Source organism: Lagopus leucura, unplaced genomic scaffold (genome assembly GCF_019238085.1).
Source record: "Lagopus leucura isolate 7727_CA_CO unplaced genomic scaffold, USGS_WTPT01 Super-Scaffold_100159, whole genome shotgun sequence".
NCBI classification, from domain to species: Eukaryota; Metazoa; Chordata; class Aves; order Galliformes; family Phasianidae; genus Lagopus; species Lagopus leucura.
Genome location: NW_024962335.1, coordinates 18,098,053 through 18,115,777, shown reverse-complemented (window position 1 = coordinate 18,115,777; position 17,725 = coordinate 18,098,053). Strand labels below are relative to the sequence as shown.

Sequence of the window (17,725 nt, the reverse complement as noted above, 5' to 3'; positions counted from 1 at the left end):
AATAGCGGCCTCTTAACTAGAGGAAAATTGGTTGTGAACTCTGAGCTCCTCTGGCCCGAGTCCAGTCACCCAGGAAAACCACAAGCTCCTCTGTTTTTGCCACTGAACAAGTAGTGACCCATTTTAGTTCTCTTCTCTGCACTTACGGCTCTTCTTCGCATTTCGCCCTCTTCCCCCTTCCCCCCTTAAAAAAATTGAAGAAAGAAATGTAGCTCAGTAGAGGAGCTATTCTTACAGTCCAGAGGACTTTCCCCAGGACAATTGCACATACACCTTCAGTAGCCTTGTTCTGTAGGCAGGACCACAGGGCTGTGACAGGCACCACAGTCATCCCACCATTTTAATTGCACCACACAACATGAAGGAACACCCAACTTTCTTCTTGCAGAGCAAAATGCTCCTACCTAGATTTGATAGAACTGCTCCTGCATGAGGTGCCTTTATAAAATGCTCCCTGTTTGATGCTCCCATGATTAGGAAAAAGTTGATGTGGATATCTGTTGCTGCTGTGCACTGTTGTAGACAGGCTCCAACCACCTGTTTTAGAAGCTTGAGAGCTTGAAGACAGCCCACAGCCGCCTCAGTCCTCTGCTCTGCAGTGCATCAAACTTAGATTTGGAACAGGCTGCCCAGAGAGGTGGTGGAGTCTCCTTCTTTGGAGAAATTCAAAACCTGCCCGGATGCTTTTCTGCATAACCTACTCTAGGGAACCCTCTGCTTTAGCAGGAATTTGGACTAGATGAACTCCAGAGTTCCCTCCCATGCCCTACAATTTTGTGATTATCATTCAACTGCTTCTGAAAGGGCAGGTCTTACACGCAGACATCAGGCACCTGTTCCTGAAGGAGCAGTCTCTGGAAGTGCACTGCCCCATGGATATGCAGGCACCGCACCTCAGGAATGCGAGTAGAAGAGGTTTGGCAAGTGGGCACTGTGCCACACTGACCTTAAAAGACAGCTCTATGTTATGTTTTGGTGACTGCAAGGCCTCATGCAATCACAGCAGCATAACATCCTGTACAAGCAGGGCCCGAGCCTCCTGTCCTGCATCCCCACCACGCCACATGGTGTTTGCTGGCTATAAAACACACCCAACTGCCCCTTAATGAAGCAGCAGACAGTCCACTCACAAAAAGTCACGGGCAGTGGAACAAGCTTTATTTTGCCCCATAGGCTTCTGGAAACCCCACTCCTATCAGCATGCCTGCATTTCAGGCCGACCGAGGCCAGCGGTGGGGCCAGGCTCACTCACCGAGGTGCCGACTGGTGCTGCTTACTCTTCCTGGCGGAGGTGGCGGCGGCAGGCGGCTGGCGCATGACGTGAGCAACACCCACATTGACGGGCTGGGCTGCAGGGAGAGTCACATGGCTAGCTAACAGCGCGGGCTGCTGCATGATGGGATTATAATGGCTGCCGTGAGCATGGGTGTTTCTGCAAAGAGGGGAGACAGGGACACGCTTAAAATGCGACCAGCGGTTCCCCAGCAGGCTTTCTCCCCACCACTTGCACTTAGGTTCTACCCTTGGGGCTCTTCGGTGCCACGGTTTATCTTCAGGAAGGAATGTTTTCCCCCCAAGGAAGTGGGCATGGTGCTGGGCCTGGGGAATGGTGGACAGAGAAGCCGGTAGCTCTCAGACAGGGGGACACAATTTGCTGCAGGGTGCCGGAGGTAGAGGCTGCAGCCCTCGGCCTTTCCCTTCTGCTTCACAGCCTTGTGAGGCCATAGCCAACAGCATTCGCCATTACTGGTGGCTTCCTAGGCTTTCTCCAGCATTGGGGACCACTACAGGAAGCCCTGAAGTCCAAGCAAAATTCACACAGATCCAGGGTGGGTGACTCTTGGTATGGCCTTCTGACAGATACCATAGGGAGCATGGGAAGGCTGGAGAAGACAGCAGGACTGGGAGCAGACTGCTCAGCTTTCTCCTAGAGCAGCCTGGGAGAGAATTTCTTTTCGTTGTGCACTCTTGTTGCCCATGGGAAACCAGAGAGTGCTCCATGACAATAAATAAGCTGCTGAATCCCCACTGCCAGAGACAACCCTCATGCCCTCAACTCCTGCTCAAGTGCCAGTGCCCCAGCCCAAAGGCCATCATCACACATGTGCTGGCTGTCCCATGGGCACATACGCATGTTCTCCATGTGCCACCGATTTACCTCCAGTCTGCCAGTGGCTGGGTGCCTGCCATGGACTCAGGGATGACGGTCGCGTGCTGGACAGAAGTGTGGGTGGCCACCCCAGTCAGCTGCTGCCAGGCAGGAGGGAGCAGGATCTGCTGTGTACCGCTGGGCCATGCTTGCTGTTGACCAGAGGAAAATGCATTTCTTAATTAGAGTCATCATAAATGGCATATAAGCAATCATGCACACCCAGCTGGGGCTCCTTGTAATAACTGTGGTCATCTTACCGAGCATTTGGTGCTTTTCAGTTATAGATCATGAATACTTTTGGGAAACAGTGGCAGAAGTAGTAAAGTTATCAATATAGATAGCACAAAAGAAAGAAAAAATCCCTGATTTCCAAAGCAGTAGCTGTGTGTCAGGTTAAACTTGGAATGGGAGAGAGTGAAACTGGCCTGCATTTCAATCCAAACTTCCAATAGATGAGCACTTTTTAATTTCGACTATTCAGATCAACTGGGAGTTATGGTCTTATTAAATGGGACTTCTCCCTGCCTCCAGCCAATTTTCCCTCTGACCTCAACAGACCCTAGAGGACTTCAGGATCTTAAAGCAGCTTAAAAGGAGAAAGAATTTCAGGGATCAGGACAGAAAACAAGGGGCTGAAGGCCTTCACGAAGAGGGGAAGAAGAGGAGTTTGAGGGTTCTCCACAGCATGACCATCTAGCTGCCTAGTCCAGCTACCTATAACCCCCTTGGCCAAAGCAGAGAGTAGCTGTACACTGACTGCTGCACATCACGTGCCTGTTCCTTCCATACGCTCTCTGGCTTTTTTTCAGTGGGTGCCCCCCTCACAGGGTGGAGATCTCTGCTCTGTAAGTCGAGTCATTGCTCTGCTATGCCATCATCCCTCAGGTCCTCCCACTCCACTGACTCCACATGAATCAATTTTTTGGCTTGGTCACACTGCGATTCCTTTAGAGGGAAACCTTCTTTGTTGCATGCTGCCTGGGCTGGGGAACGCAGCCCTCCATAGGCCTATGTTATATAATCTCACAAGCCTTATGGACGCTAAATTTTAAAGAAGGGAGGCTTCATCCAAGCAGGCATTCACCTCCATCTCCATCCTCACAAGCATCCCATAACCTGTACCCCAATCACCCTCTGCCACCCTCAGTATAAAAATGAAACTTTTCCCAGTTCCACTCCAAATTTTTATCATCTTGTAATTATGCCATGTTAAATGAAAAGGCTGCTCTTATGAGGCCTCTTAGCAACATCTGCAAAAGATGAACTGTCACAGAACTCTTGAGAGCTCCTCATCTAAGCAGCTGTAGCCATGGCCTGGTGCTGGTCAGAGTAGGTAGGAGGAGGTGGTGAAAAGGTAAAAGATCAGGTAGGAAAAAAAGTTGCTTTTTTTTTTTTTATTTTTAACCAGCTTCGAGTCAAAAGATGAGACTCAACTACTGTTGTGCTCAGGCCCAAGGGGCCATCAGGATTTACTTGCAGAGAAAACTGCTTCTTCCCTTTTCAGTAGGAGAAGTGAACATATACGAACTCCTTTTCCTCCTGCAGAGCATAAATTTGGATTCAGTGTCAGGGTCCAGGCATGAATTCCTCACTTATTAGGTAAGGACCACTGAATCATTTAATCTGCAGATAAGACTTGTCTAGGCTGATCCACCAGCACAGCACGCTGTGCTTACACATGGAAGGCTCGTGCCTGCAGCCTCAATCTGTTCTCAGTTATTGCATTGTTTTGAAATTGTGCTGTTGTGTCAGAGTGCGGTGCTGGCCTCTGCTCCCTGGAGGTGGTGCAGCCCCTGGTGCAACTAAGTTCCCACCTGTGGTGTAAAGAAGAACAACTAATGGAATAAATGTGTTTGCTCTGAAAGCTGGTGGCAGGACTTCTATGGGAAGAAATACTGCTGGGATGGAGTTAAAATGCGAGAAATTCAAGCATTCAGGACACTATCCAAGGACAGAGGACAGTGCTGGGTCACGTCACAGAAGCTGTACGGCCTTGCCCCTTTTGAGATCTGAAGCTGTACAGAGATATTTGTAAAGATGGGATCAGCCCATTTTCAATGGCCTCTGTGCATACGTTTGGACAAACTTGCTCAGGAGGCAGCAGGCTCTTTGCTGGGGACAGCCCCTCTAGTAGTTGGAGTTCGGACAGTCTGGTCTGAGCAGCGTTTGATAACCAGCTGTGCATGAGAGGAACAGCTCACAGCTCAGAGAGAGACACAGTCATTCAGAGATCAGATGTGACTACAACGCATTACAAAGGAGCTGTGTTTTTCCATTCAGGAAACTGGAATTGGGTACAGATTTGTTTGTGAGACCAGCTGCTCAGCCAGAACTGAGCAGGGCCAGTGGACACCAGATGCCACCAGCATCTATCAGAAAGCCTTGCTATAAGAGCAGAAGCTAATGTTTCTCATCATGTGAGACATATAGATATATCAGCAGACAGAGACTCTCTCTCTCCTATTAAATCAAAAATAAAATCTATGAAAGTGAGGAGCATTTTTCAGAAGCAGCTCAAATAAGCCTTGTTGAATTGACAGTGCAAAAAATGTCAATAGAAAGCATCAGAGGGCAGCCCAAGAAACAGAGTTCCTGTAACTGGGACAGGACAGCCATATGGAGCAAAGCTTCTTCAGAGTGTTTGCTACCATGGAGTGGTGACCCAAGAGAGGCCACCTTGAGAAGAAAAAAGGAACTGCAGGACTGCAGTAATTGCACCAGCAGACATACCCTGGCAACTCAATGCACGGGCATAAATCTTGAAGTCTGTATGTACCTGACTGCACATGGCCATTTCTGAACTGCAGATCATCTTTTCCAGGCTGTATAACTTAATGCTAAAGATACTTTTGATCCCAGAAACATGCCTGATACTACCCGACATCAACTGAAAACCTGTAGGGACAGATGAACTAAAGGCAGCACAAGGGATGACAAACTACTCTTTTTTTTTTAATTCTGAGGAGATGGGTGTCTCTTTGAGGAAGTGTATGTAATAAGTGGCTCCCATTTCCATTTGGTCTTGCTGGGAGGAACCATGCTTTTTCTGTGAGAGTAATTTGGGCAACTGTGCCAACAGGCTCACAATGTGAGCTCCTTGGCCATCAGGTCCTTGTCTTTGCCAACTACATCTCTCCCATAACTTATGAACAGAAATACGATTCATAAAAAGCTGCAAAATCAAAACATAGAAGATGTTTTTCAGCAGCATGCAATTCACCAGCACAACTGCAAAAGTTGCTGCTCAGATTGCAAGTTCAGGAGGATCCAGGAAGGTTCCAGGACCGATTCCTCCTCAGCAGAGGCCTGTCGCAGCCTCCTCTGAGATCCCTACTGATCTCAATGAAGAAGAAGAACAGACAGTCTTTCCGGAGTCACTTGCAACTCTGATGTAGCAGCAGGACAGTGAATTGGGTAAGGTTTGGGCATTTCAGATAAAGTTGGTGACCTTTATGGCTGCCCATTTCTCCAGACTACAGCACAGAAGGCCCTCAGAGAAAGCTACTCTCTCCAGCTTCCAAGAGCTAAATAACACACAAAATAATCTGCTCTGTTTGGTGTCTTCAGAGCTCCTTACCTGTGCGAGGAGTCCTGGCTGGATCTGAAGAGGCTGAGCCCCAGGAGCCTGAGTGACAATGGGAACAGCATTCTCCATCCGAACTGAGTACCCAGCATGCTTCGAAGGGGAGGCTTGTAACCCTGTTTCACAAGCACAGAAGATACTGCATTAGTCATATACAGCATTGCTAAGGATGGAGGTCTGATTTTAAGAGGAGCCTAAAGGCATTCACTGATGTCCATTTAAACCACAGTGTTTAGTCCTTCTGAAAAATGAAGTTCTAGGAGACCCACATATTCCACCCTAGCCCAAGGAAGTCCATCAGATGCTGATAAGCACAATATACTCATGAGGGTACAGGAGAGACATTTTCAAAGATGGTAAGGGATTAACTGATTTCATATTTTTAAGTTATCTCGAATCCAGGGGAAACATTTTAGTACAATGTGTACAGGGAGAAAAGAAAAAGTGAGGAGGAAATGGCTTTTCTTATTGGACGTTCTCTGGATTCATAACAGAAAATGGTCCTTGCCAGACAAGAAACACTGCTATGTGAGAATGCTCTCTTGTTATCAATGTGGGACAAGTGGAATCCAGAACTGTGCACTAACTCAATCTTGACTGGGATGGGTGATTTTCTCTTGCACAGTTTCCCAGGAGTCAAATTTTAAAGATTCTGATTTTATTATGTTCAGTCTAGCACACCTCAAACTCCAACTGTTGCTCTTAGCCAAACATTAGCCTAACTGTTCTGGAGAAAGCCTTCCTCTTCATCACCTTAGCGCATGGCACAGTCTTCATGCTACCTTCTCTCTTTTAGAGATTTCTCAAGACAGCAAGCAGAAGATGTTAGCTTACATATTTTAGTACAGCATTTCTGAAGTTAAACCCTTGTGATGCATTTTAACTATGTGGAAGAGGTCTAACTAAGCTCCTCCAGTTCAAAAGAGCTTTGATAATCTTGCAGAACTCTAACAAGTGCCTAGAGACAGATGTACAGAGAGGCTTGGAAAAACGCAGCAGAAGTTGCATCAGCTGAATCAAGGTTTATTTAGACCACTTCTTAAAGATGCCCGGTTAGTTTTACAAAATTACTTCAGCATATAAAGTTAAAAGAAAGAGAAGTAGCTAAAGCTGGTCATCACCCAAGTTGTCTGACAGACAGTCCATATGCTGGGAGTACAGAGGTATAAGATACTAGTTAGATGACTAGTAATAATTAACCAGCAGGGCTGGAGTTGAAGGAATTGTCCCAGTAAATACTCATAAGTGTCTGTCATGGGACAAACCCTCATTACCAGCAGCACCACACTCTCTACTGTGTTAACTTCCTGAGTTCCCTTTTTAACACCTGAATTACCAAGAAGCACTGAACCAGTTATTTATGCAATGACTAATTCCTGTTGAGGGGGAAGTTTTCAAGTTTACCAAAGCGAGGCAGAAGAACCTCAAACTTTATGTTCAGGGCAAAGGATGACAGATACTGCAAGTTCTTCCCCACCTCTTTTTTCAGTGCCTGTCCCATTATTTTTAATCAGCCACCTCTAACCCACGTGGTAAAGGCAACATATTGCTTGCAAGATCCTCCGCTGTTGCAGACATTTCACCCTGCTGACATCTGAGTAATCTGCAACAACCTCATTGCTCAGATTTACAAGCCAACAAATGTCTTTCCATATGATCTGAACGAAGGAAGCTTGTTCCAAACAAGAGCTAGATAAATCAGCAGTTGGGACAGAGCCGGGGGGAGTGTTAAGACCAGGCGAAGCCGTGACTTACCTTGGAAGCCTGGTGGGCAGACGATGAGAGCTTGCTGGAAGGGGTCAGGCCGGGCACAGATCTGCGCTGTTCCTGTCTGCAAGGGCATGCTCCGCTGGGCCACCGCAGCCATGGACGCTGCTGAGGGCTGGTAGAGTGCAGATTGGTAATTTAGTATGGAGACTTCGGGGTTGGCTAAGGAAATAGTGGCACTGGAGGAGGTGGGAGCCAGGTTGGTGGTCTAAAGGAATGACGGGAATTAAACAAAAACAAACAACAAAAAAAATGAGGGAGATGGGTACGCTGGAAAAAGTGAAATCCAAAAGTAAAATTAAAAAAAAAAAGAGTAAAATAGCGTAAGATAAAAGAAAAGAAAATCTAAATTAAAAACAGCAAATCAAAAACAAAGAACACAGCAGGACACTGAGGAGCATGGAGGTGAGGACAGTGATGGGAAAAGGAGTGTGGTCTGCCTAAATAACAGCACTGTACCATGCCGTGGAACCTGTGGCCACATGGAGCTGCTGGAAATGTTCAGAGACAGAGAGCGTTCTCCGGTGGAGAACTGTAGCTGCAGATAGCCCTTAACTTGTTCTGATTTGCAGCATACAGAAGATGGGTTCAGAAAATGCTGCTATCCCCAAACCATGTTCTTTTCACATCACGCACACAACTCTACAAAAAGCTCACATTGCTGAGGTAAAAGAAACTCAGCATCTCCATGCCCTGCAAAGCGTCAGCCTAAGAGGGGGGCTCATTGTTCAGACTTCCCTCTATCTTGCATCTAAGCTAGTACAAGCTACTCAAATTATATTTAAATTAGAAAGGATTGGAAGAATAACACTAGGTAGTAATAACAGTACTTTCCAAGTCCAAATTTTGCTTGGCTTGACATTAAAAACTCTCAGAGCAGAAGCTCCAGCAGTGGATGTTGCAAAGCCACAAAAATCAGCACACTGCTCTGCAAAACATTTAGAAATCTTTTGGTGACTTGCGCTTTATTTGGACCAAGTCTGTAGCAGTTACAGACAAACAACCCTTAAATAGCTTTGCCACTGCTCTACAAAAATATGCCCTCAGCATTAATGTCTAGGCAAATCTACCAGAACAGAGCCCACCCTTTTCCTCCTTGCTAGCCCTCCATTCAAACACTTATCTTTTGGTGAATGTACATATGAACAAGCCCAAGGTGAAGCCCTGAAGCCTAGACTGCAGGAGGTGACAAGCTCGGCTCTACACACTGACCTGTTTGCCACTGGACTGGGGAAGGGTACACATGCTGCACAGCTTTTGTCACAAGGGACACTATGGAGAAACATTTCCTCCTTCTCCCCACTCTGTGCAAAGGCAGAGAAGTGCAATCTGTTCCCCCGTGCACCACACCCAGCAGCAAACACGGCAGCTCCCACACCACGGCTCTTGGGAGCTGCAACTGAAAGAAGGCAAAACCCAAAGATTCTGAAGTCAGAGAGTACTGGGAACCACGATGAGTGGCATGTTCAAGAGGATGGTAAAATCTGGAACTTGTTCAAATCAAAACACCCTTCCTGGAAATGTTTCTACCATTTCTAGGAACACTGGAGATACCAGTTCTGCTCACAATACACACCCCTTACGAAAATTCAGATTACCACAGACCTCCTGAGTTGGCAACTGATCTGAACATCAAATGAGCAGTGAGGAAGTGAAAGCAAGCCTGCATTTCCTACTAGCAACTACAGTACAAATGGTGTCTCTGCCATGCAGCTGGAGCCTAGCAGAGCACGCAGAACAAAGTTTTGTACTCTGTGTCTCAGAAACAGTCAAGAATGGGAACTCATTTTTATAACTAATACTCTGTTACACTGAACCATGACCTACTCTGTGTGTATCTGCTCAATGAATTGCTCCAAAAGACACTCTGTGATCGCACGTATCAAGAACTGACTCATGAAGTCTGGCTCGCTGAGCGACACAGGAACACCCTGTACACCTACACAGAACCCTTCAGCTCCTTTGCTTTTGAAATACCAAGTGCCATTTCCACAATGCTTGCAGTCTCTAGAGTGAATTTCAAGCAGTCTTATCCAGAAAGGCTTAAAGGATAGCAGCTATTTCTTGAGCTTCAGTCTCCTAGAGTGCTATCCCTGGAGGGTTTCCTTTTGCTGTTGTAAAACAGTCCCACAGCAGAAAGCTTAGCCTGCTAGCCATAAATTTGCCAGCACAGCACTCCCCAACACTGGGGCATGTAAAACAAATACAGGAGTCCAAAGCACAATTACGAAGCCAGAGCCCAGCAATGTAGCGTGCAATGTGTTCCCTAACAGAGTGCCCATGTCAATTGTGGCACCTGGAGTGAAACCAATGGGAAATAAGAATAAACATTACCCCAAAACCATTCTTTCCTGTTGATCTGTTGCAGTGCTACATCTGTTCAGAAGGGTTTTAATTCTTCTTACTTCAATGTCAATTTGAAGGAGTACTGTAAGATCACAAACACTTCTGCTTGATCCACTGAATGCAGTTCTGCTTCTGCATTAAGGGACTAATGAGCTTTTCCCCATAGCAACTTCTCAGGTAAGCAGGATTTATCATCCCCAACAATAACATAAACGATGACAGCAACATTTCACAATCACACAGAAGGACGTGAGATTAACGCTTGCCTGAATGAGAAAGAATGGAGGAAGGACAGTAGAAAAGTAACAGTTTTTTGCAGGCAAGGAAAATGAGATGCTGTGTTTGCTTTTCATCTTTTAGGCCTTACCGATGTAAAAATTTCAAGCACTGGCTGCTTCTCATCAGTGCTCTTACCTGGTTGTGCACTGTGTTCAGCTGGTTGTTAAAAGTCATGGTCAAGTTGGTAGATGTGCTCGGGGCTACGTGGGTGATGAATGGTGTCTTGCTCTGGTTCACAGTGTCATACATATTCACCCGCCGCTTGCAAATCTCCATATTCTGGAAGCAGGACTTAACACTGGGCAAGGAAAAGGAAGGCAAGGAAGAGACAGAAAATCAACCATCAAACTAGGGCAACAGCTCGTCACAGAGACCCTAGCCGCATTGTTAGGTCTCAGTGGCAGGCTTGGCATTTTCTAGTCACACAAGCTCTTTGCTATTTGTGCAAGTCTCTCTTAACCAGTGAGAATCTCTGCTTGCACTGAAGAGGGCCAAATATGTGGCAGGATGAGAGTGCCTGCTTGTGGACTCCCAGGTGCCCTTCTGGGTCTCAACTCTGCAATGTAAGTTACAGAAAGTCAGTAAACCTTTCAGTCTTCAGATGTGAGGGCGAGAAAAATCAAAGAGTTAGTTTGAGAGAGTGAGAGACTGAGAGCAAGAAAGAGAGATGCTGGTTTTATTCCAGTAGGATGACTGAACCTGAGAGGAAAAGACAACTAATGCTTCCTGTACCAGTGTATGTCTAAATGTTATTTTAGAAGTCCCTTGCAAGGAAGAATTTTACTGTTCTTGGTTGCTGAGACTCCTGTAAAGTCTTACTCTTTTAAAAAGTAGTTACTGATGGCTCAATCCAGACAAGTACCTAAAACACTGCCCCTGCCTGGCTAAACACTTCCGCAGGCATTTATCTTAAAACACAGGAGCTGTCCTCTCCCAGTCAATGGGACTCTTCCTGTGCCAAAAGGTTATGTCAAATCAGATTCATTGACACCCTAAGGGAATCAGAAGTTATCTTAAATTGAGAAACAGATCTCTTGGAGGAAAAAGTACAGCCTCTTCCTCAACACAGAGCTTACTTTAGACGTTATTGATAATGGCAAAAGAAGTCTTGAGACATGTCATATTTCGTAACCTCAGTAAAGCAGATGAAATGCTTTCTGCATTGCTGGAGCACTGCAGCTGGGTACATGAAACTGTCAATGTCACGTTTATAATTGGGATACCATGGCATAAGAGATAACAATAGAGCGGTCCTAAAATTGTGCTTTTAATACAGTCTCATTTTTCCAAGCTCTAAAACCCAATACATGTTTTCCACAAGCCTTCCACAGTAATCGTTTTTACAAATGTGTCCTCAGAGTCTGAAATACAACCTAAGAAAGTATAAAGGGATTTATCTCATTTCTGCTATCCCAACCACGAAAAATATAAAACACGAGCAGCAAAAATTAGCTGTTGCTGTAAAAATTCAACTGTGTGCACAACAATCTAAGCTGTTAGAGGTCGGGCAGGTAAAGACAACTCCATGTCATATGAGATTTAATGAGAAAAAATGACTCCCCTTAAAAAGAGTAAGTTTATATTTTCACTAAGGTTGGTCAGGAAGAAGACCTTGATCTTTTTATCCCTGTCTTGTCTCTTACTCATAAGATCATCTGTGCTCTCTCACAAGTAATTTCTTAATTACTGTTCCATAATCACTTGCAGACAAGAGATACACAGAACACAGTGCAAAGCTGCTCAATATTTGCTGTCTTCTAAAGTACTATGAAATACCTATAAACTGCAGAATATTTAGAGAACTCAAACACTTTTATCAAATGAATGTGGAAGACTATTGGACTGACTTTTCCCAAACAGGTATGAATGTAACTCCTCCACTAAAAACCAGAAAGTACTGAAAAGAATGCATTTTCCATACATGGTAAGTTGCATATGTTGCCAAAAGGATTTCTGCAATACAGTATAATCTCTGCTAATGTAATACTGTCCTTAGAAAAAAAAAAAGTTAAAATGGCAGAGAGTAAAACAGGACAGAAAGTACCCAACAGTTTAAGAGTCATGCAATCAAATATGTGAGATTAGGAGCTAAACTCACTTTGTTGTTTGCTTGGAAGTAAGCAGAACAGCCCCTCATCGGCTGCTCAAACTCACATCCTCCTTTCTGAAGCATTCTGCAACAGCGATTCCTTCCAGAAGCTACTTCTTCCATACATATTCACTTTCTCTTCTGCCCAATTTGCTTTTAAGACAAGTCCCTCCATCTCTCAGGGCTTTGTGGTTTCTATTCTCAAAACCACAGGCAATCACAGACAAAATTTCCATCAACCTGCCATGCTGGGTACTGCTCCCTTTACCGGTCACCTTCTCCAGCATGGAAGGGCTATGCACCTGGCTGGCACAGCAGTTAGCATTCAAAGACCCAATGCTGAATATTTTATCTAGGGAAAACTCTCATCAAAGTTGGTCTCAATGACATTTTCAGCATTTCTGGGGCTTTGCCTGAGCAGCCACGAGTGAGAACTTCAAAAGCGAAGACCTGCCTGCAGTATTACAGAAAGATTTCTTATGGCCATGTATTGTGTCACAAATCTTTTCTATCTCACACAACTGGCTGTTGAAAATTAAATGACTTCTGTGTATGATGCTAACACTGTTAGAAAAGACAGTCCTTTTTTACCTTATGCTTTTATATTGAAAACTTACTTTTTCTCTATTTAGCACAACAATTTCCTGTCTTGTTTTCATTACTTTTATCACTTAGTATCTGCTTAGAGATAACAACACTCACAGATGTCTATACAGGATAAGCCTGGGTCTACACAGACCATGCACCCATGACTTTCTGGTATACAGCTGCTCTTATCTTGTGATAAACACAAGAAAAAGGCAGCTACATCTCCTTCACAGAGAGAAAACTACCCCAAATGAACTTGAAATATTGCAGATACATAAAATCTCAGATATGAGCAGGCGAGCTGATGCACTGTAACTTTTGCTCTACAGTATCCATATAAAAGTCTTCTAAAGTATTAAGCAGCACCTATTACTTTTTCACCCAAGCTTTTCACAGCCTTTAAACACACAGGCACCTAGCACCCAATGGAATATGATGCTATGCCAGTAACTGAAGGGACACCCTATGAAAGTACCTTCTACTGCAAAGAGCCACAGAGCAGGATGTTCAAAGCCAGGTGTTTTGAATGGTCTGGAGAACTCCTACATGTGCCTGTATTTTGCACCTCCATAATCTGGCTCTATGTGAATTGCCCAGGGAAGGAGAGTGATGTGCTGGTTTTCCTGCATTTATTTCATGCTGCTCTGATAAAGCATTAGGAGTCATACTTGAAGGCATGACACTTCTTCACATGTCCATCAGGCAGTGGAATCCACCTCCATTACAAACTGTGGCATCTAAGGCCAGAGTGTTGTATTTAAAGTTGCACAGGTGAGAAATGACAAAGCCAAAAACTGAACTTATTTTCCTGCTGCCTGTTTCTGTAAACCAGACTGCTGCAAAAAAAAAAAAAGCTTTTTCCTTAAAAGCAAACAGCCCCATATTGACCCCTGCAAGATGGGAAGGTTCTTGGAGGAAGGGTCGGCAGCCACTGCAGATAAGGTTGATTACTGCACTAACAATCAGGACTATATTACTTTGAGATATACTGATATACTCAGCACTAATTGCATAATTTCTTCTGCATTTTAATGAAAACATACGTAATTATTGGATATTTACATAATGAATGTTTCATATTCCACCGTGTTTTAAATGCCAAGCATCTACAACACAGTTCTTACAACCCCAGAGTTGCCAATCATCTTTTTTTCTCTTTTTGCCAGAAAAAGATTAAAACATAGGGCTTAGAATTTTTAATAATGCCCCTTAGACACATTTAGTTTCAATAACAAGCAATACTTCAGCCCCAGCTCAAAACTCAAGGGAAAGGAAAGCCACATACTGTGTGCTGTGAGGGAAATCGAGTAAGTGCGTCATGGTGACAAAAGGGTGGTTCAGAGTTTCAATCGGCGTTATTCTCTTATCAGCATCTATCGTCAACATCTTCTTTAACAGATCTATGAACTCCCGTCGGTCTGCCTTTTCCACCAACATATCACTTCCTTCCAAATCTGTTGTCATATTTACCTACAGGAGAAAAGACAAGGATGAGTGCTAAGGTGAAGGAGCAGATGGCCAGGTCCCCAGCAAACCTTGCTTACTCCTCGTTGGAACACATGACCCACAAGCCTCCATGTCTAAAGGAGTTGTTGCTGAAGCTACACAGCAAATCTGTGGTGGCTAGTCATACTGTCATCTGGCTTGTGCACATCAGATCTCTAGACAGACTGTTAAGTGCTCAGCTAGCTTGGGTCAGTGGCTAATGAATCACTTAGTCACCCTCCACTGAAGATGAACAGATTCCATGTGGTAGCAGGCAAGATCTGGCAGCCAGTATATTTATCATCTAAAGGACTGTGTTGTTAGGTAATTTACTACACATCTCGTGAGCAAAAATACATATATAAAATAAATAAAAATTTTCAGTACATTTATTGGAAGCATTCTATTTGTGTATTAGGTGTCATTTCATCCTTTTATTGAAATCTCTCCTGATCTCAGTCCTTCATTTCTGCATGCTTTGCTTGTGCTCCAGTATGCAGCCTTTGCTAGCACAAATTCCAGACATGCAGTTGCAGAAGTGGTTATGCTGGAATTAACTTTCACAACCACATGGAATCGACTCAGTGAATTAGTACTCCTCATTCCCTGAACCAGTCACATTTCAGAGAAAGCATCATCTGCTACAGCCAGGGTATTTCCAAAGTCACCATTTTACAAACAGAAATATTAAAGTTCGGAGAAGTGAAGTGACTTGCCAGTTGTCACACGCAGGGGCACTGGAGAGACAAGAAAATACAGGGCTGTGACACGTGGACATGTGACTCAGCCATTTTCCAAAGCTGCTTTTCTGGCACACTAAGAACATGTGCCCTTGTGCATGGCTCCCTCAGCAAAGAAGTACATAATGAGATGAGCTGGTAGGTGTAAACTTACTGTTTCTCAGCAGCAGGTAAATATAGGGTACGCTATTTCTTCAGGTGCAGATACAGGGCACACAAGAATAGGGTACACACAGAAATCACGTAACTTCTCTTTCCTGGTGTTGCCCAAAAGCATGAAAAGCAGCCTTGTGCTTGTTACTCACCAATGCTCTTACCTGTGCCATATCATCCAAACAGTTGAAAATATACTTCCTTGCTTCCTTCGACTTAATCCCCGTCTCTGCCTCATGATCATCTGGTGTCTGCTCAAAACACGAAAAAGGCATTGAGCAGAACTGCTCAGCAACCAGCTATACGTTATGTGCCACTTCCACCTTATCCTCCACTTGCCTTACCCTGACCTCATTGGAGACCACTGCACGTCTCTTGCTTGAGCAAATACATTTATGCATTTATACTGACTGTGGTTATGATGATAATCACAAGGTGATTTCTCTCTTCTTTTTCATTTTGGAGGATACTCCTCCTCCAGATATGGTGAAAGTCCAAAAGGGCTTCCACACTCTCACCCTCTGTGAGACTCAGCATCTCATCCTTATGGTCCACTGTTCTTTCTCCTTGGAGACTGAAAGCCACGAGATGTGCTGGTACAAGAGATTCTAGGCCCAATTGCATTCCGAGGTTATGACTGTCAGAAGCCAAATGCTTGCCTGCTTTTTTTTTTTTCCTTCCCCTCAATGCAGTAGATAACAGAGCAAAGTCTACCCAGGGCATGTTTCATTTAAATTGCACATCAGTTTCAGTACTTGGAAGGAGATTTCCACATGAACTCTGGACTTAGATTTCCCAGACAAGGTGAGCTAAGGGCTGCAAACTTCTGTGACAGCAGTTTTACCTTGGGCTATACCCACGCCAGTGTCTGTAGTGCATCGCAAAAAGCACGACACTTAGGCTTGGAAGTGACCTGGTCGTCTCCTTACTTCCAACCAACAACAGCAAGGCAAAAGAAACAAGGGAATGTCTTCCTACCTTCAGCCTCCACAAAGGATACGGTGAGTCTGTATCCCTGTTGAAAAACCTTGTAGTCTTTGTCCCTGCACTTAACAAATACTCTGCTGGTAAGCCCTGCGTCTGTGAAATATAGCGGATCTGTAAGAAAAGGATGAAAGGTCACTGTTCATCCTGTGAAGATCTCTGGAGGTCTTCCCTGAAGAAGGGCAGGAGGCATTTAAAACAATAGAACAAAGGAAAAAAGAGAAAATGCAGCGAGAAGTCAGACTTCACCAAAAAAACCCACATTGAAAGGAATGACAGGAAAGAGAATTCCCATATGGCATTCCTCCATTTATCATTTACATCTATGGAAACTTACCCTTGTGATATGCTGCCAGAAAGTCTACGGATGAAGGAAGGAAAGTCCCTGGGTTTTAGAGGTTAAAGAGGAAGACCGACAGAGTTTTCAGTGGTGAGCTTCTCTGCTTTGCACCTTTTTATGTCACATTCTCCTCTCCAGGAGGTAATTTCAGTAATTTGATATTTGTGCTCTAACTTCTGCTGTTTTTTTCCCCCACATGAGCACATACCTTTTCCTAGGAACAGTTTTGAGTTGAAAACAGATATCTGTGAAGTGACTGTCATTGAACTTGGATGAAATACACTTAGGTCACTCCAAAAGTAATGTCTCCTATTTATTTCCATGGAAACTACAACAGATACAAAGATCGCTACAACACTCTCTGAAAGGGCAAATTCTCAGCTACAAAGCACTGTTTTTCAATATAATTACCACCAGTACTTATGCCTATGATTCTATGATTCTACGATTTTCATCAGTAATGAATAAGAATGTGCATGATGCACTCGTATAAATCTGGATCAGTGGAGGTGACCCACTGTCACCATTGTTCACTGCTGAAACACACCACCCACCACCTCACTATGCTCACATCCACTGTTTGGTCTCCGTAAACATTCAGCAAGCACCAATGAATGTCAGTGGGTGCCATTTTGTCCCCATGGAGGAATTCAATTACCTGGTTTTGCTTCAACCTCCACTGCCATAGCAGCAACATCTGCCTCTGATGTTGTGGGCCAACGTAACAAAAATAGGAGGCATTACTTTTGGAGCAGCCCTCACACATTGAAGCAAAATGACACCTTCACAGTGTGGGAAGTCCTTATCACTACTGCCTACAAGTCTTCATTTGCTGTTTGGGTTACTTCCACGACTGTGTCCTGGCTGCCACAGGCTGGACAGCTAAAAAGATGCTACCCATGTGTTTCCAGGATCCCAGACTTAAATTTATTGATTCAGAGGAAAAAGGGCATGTGATTACATAATTAAAGACTGACAGAATGTGTGCCTATGTGGCACGCAAAACCTGAATTTTAGCATTTCCTGACTTCTCAATGTTTCACTCTGAAAAACTCTGCAAAATCAGTAAAACATTCATCTACTCTATGGAAAAATGGAAAACGCTTTTGAGAGAAGAGACAGAGAGAGGTAACAAACAAACAAACACAGAGGTATTAAAAGCAGCTGAGCTTTCCAAGTCTTCCAGACACTCCTGATCCTGACCCATTAAGTGTGCCTT

General features: G+C 44.4%; 1 protein-coding gene across 4 annotated transcripts in view; it reads right to left on the bottom strand.

The window, feature by feature from the left end:
- Window positions 1-17,725, bottom strand: part of HIPK2 (homeodomain interacting protein kinase 2) — a 121,049-nt gene that overhangs the window by 14,811 nt on the left and 88,513 nt on the right. Inside the window, exons 4-11 of one of the 4 annotated variants that reach the window (XM_042889632.1) lie at window positions 16,161-16,280; window positions 15,335-15,433; window positions 14,090-14,274; window positions 10,263-10,425; window positions 7,491-7,710; window positions 5,730-5,851; window positions 2,159-2,301; window positions 1,253-1,432 (exon numbers count right to left, since the gene is read on the bottom strand). In XM_042889632.1, coding sequence (XP_042745566.1) covers window positions 1,253-1,432; window positions 2,159-2,301; window positions 5,730-5,851; window positions 7,491-7,710; window positions 10,263-10,425; window positions 14,090-14,274; window positions 15,335-15,433; window positions 16,161-16,280 — 1,232 coding nt within the window. The remainder of the gene's footprint in view (window positions 1-1,252; window positions 1,433-2,158; window positions 2,302-5,729; window positions 5,852-7,490; window positions 7,711-10,262; window positions 10,426-14,089; window positions 14,275-15,334; window positions 15,434-16,160; window positions 16,281-17,725) is intronic. The other 3 variants (XM_042889634.1, XM_042889633.1, XM_042889635.1) reach the window with 3 other exon arrangements.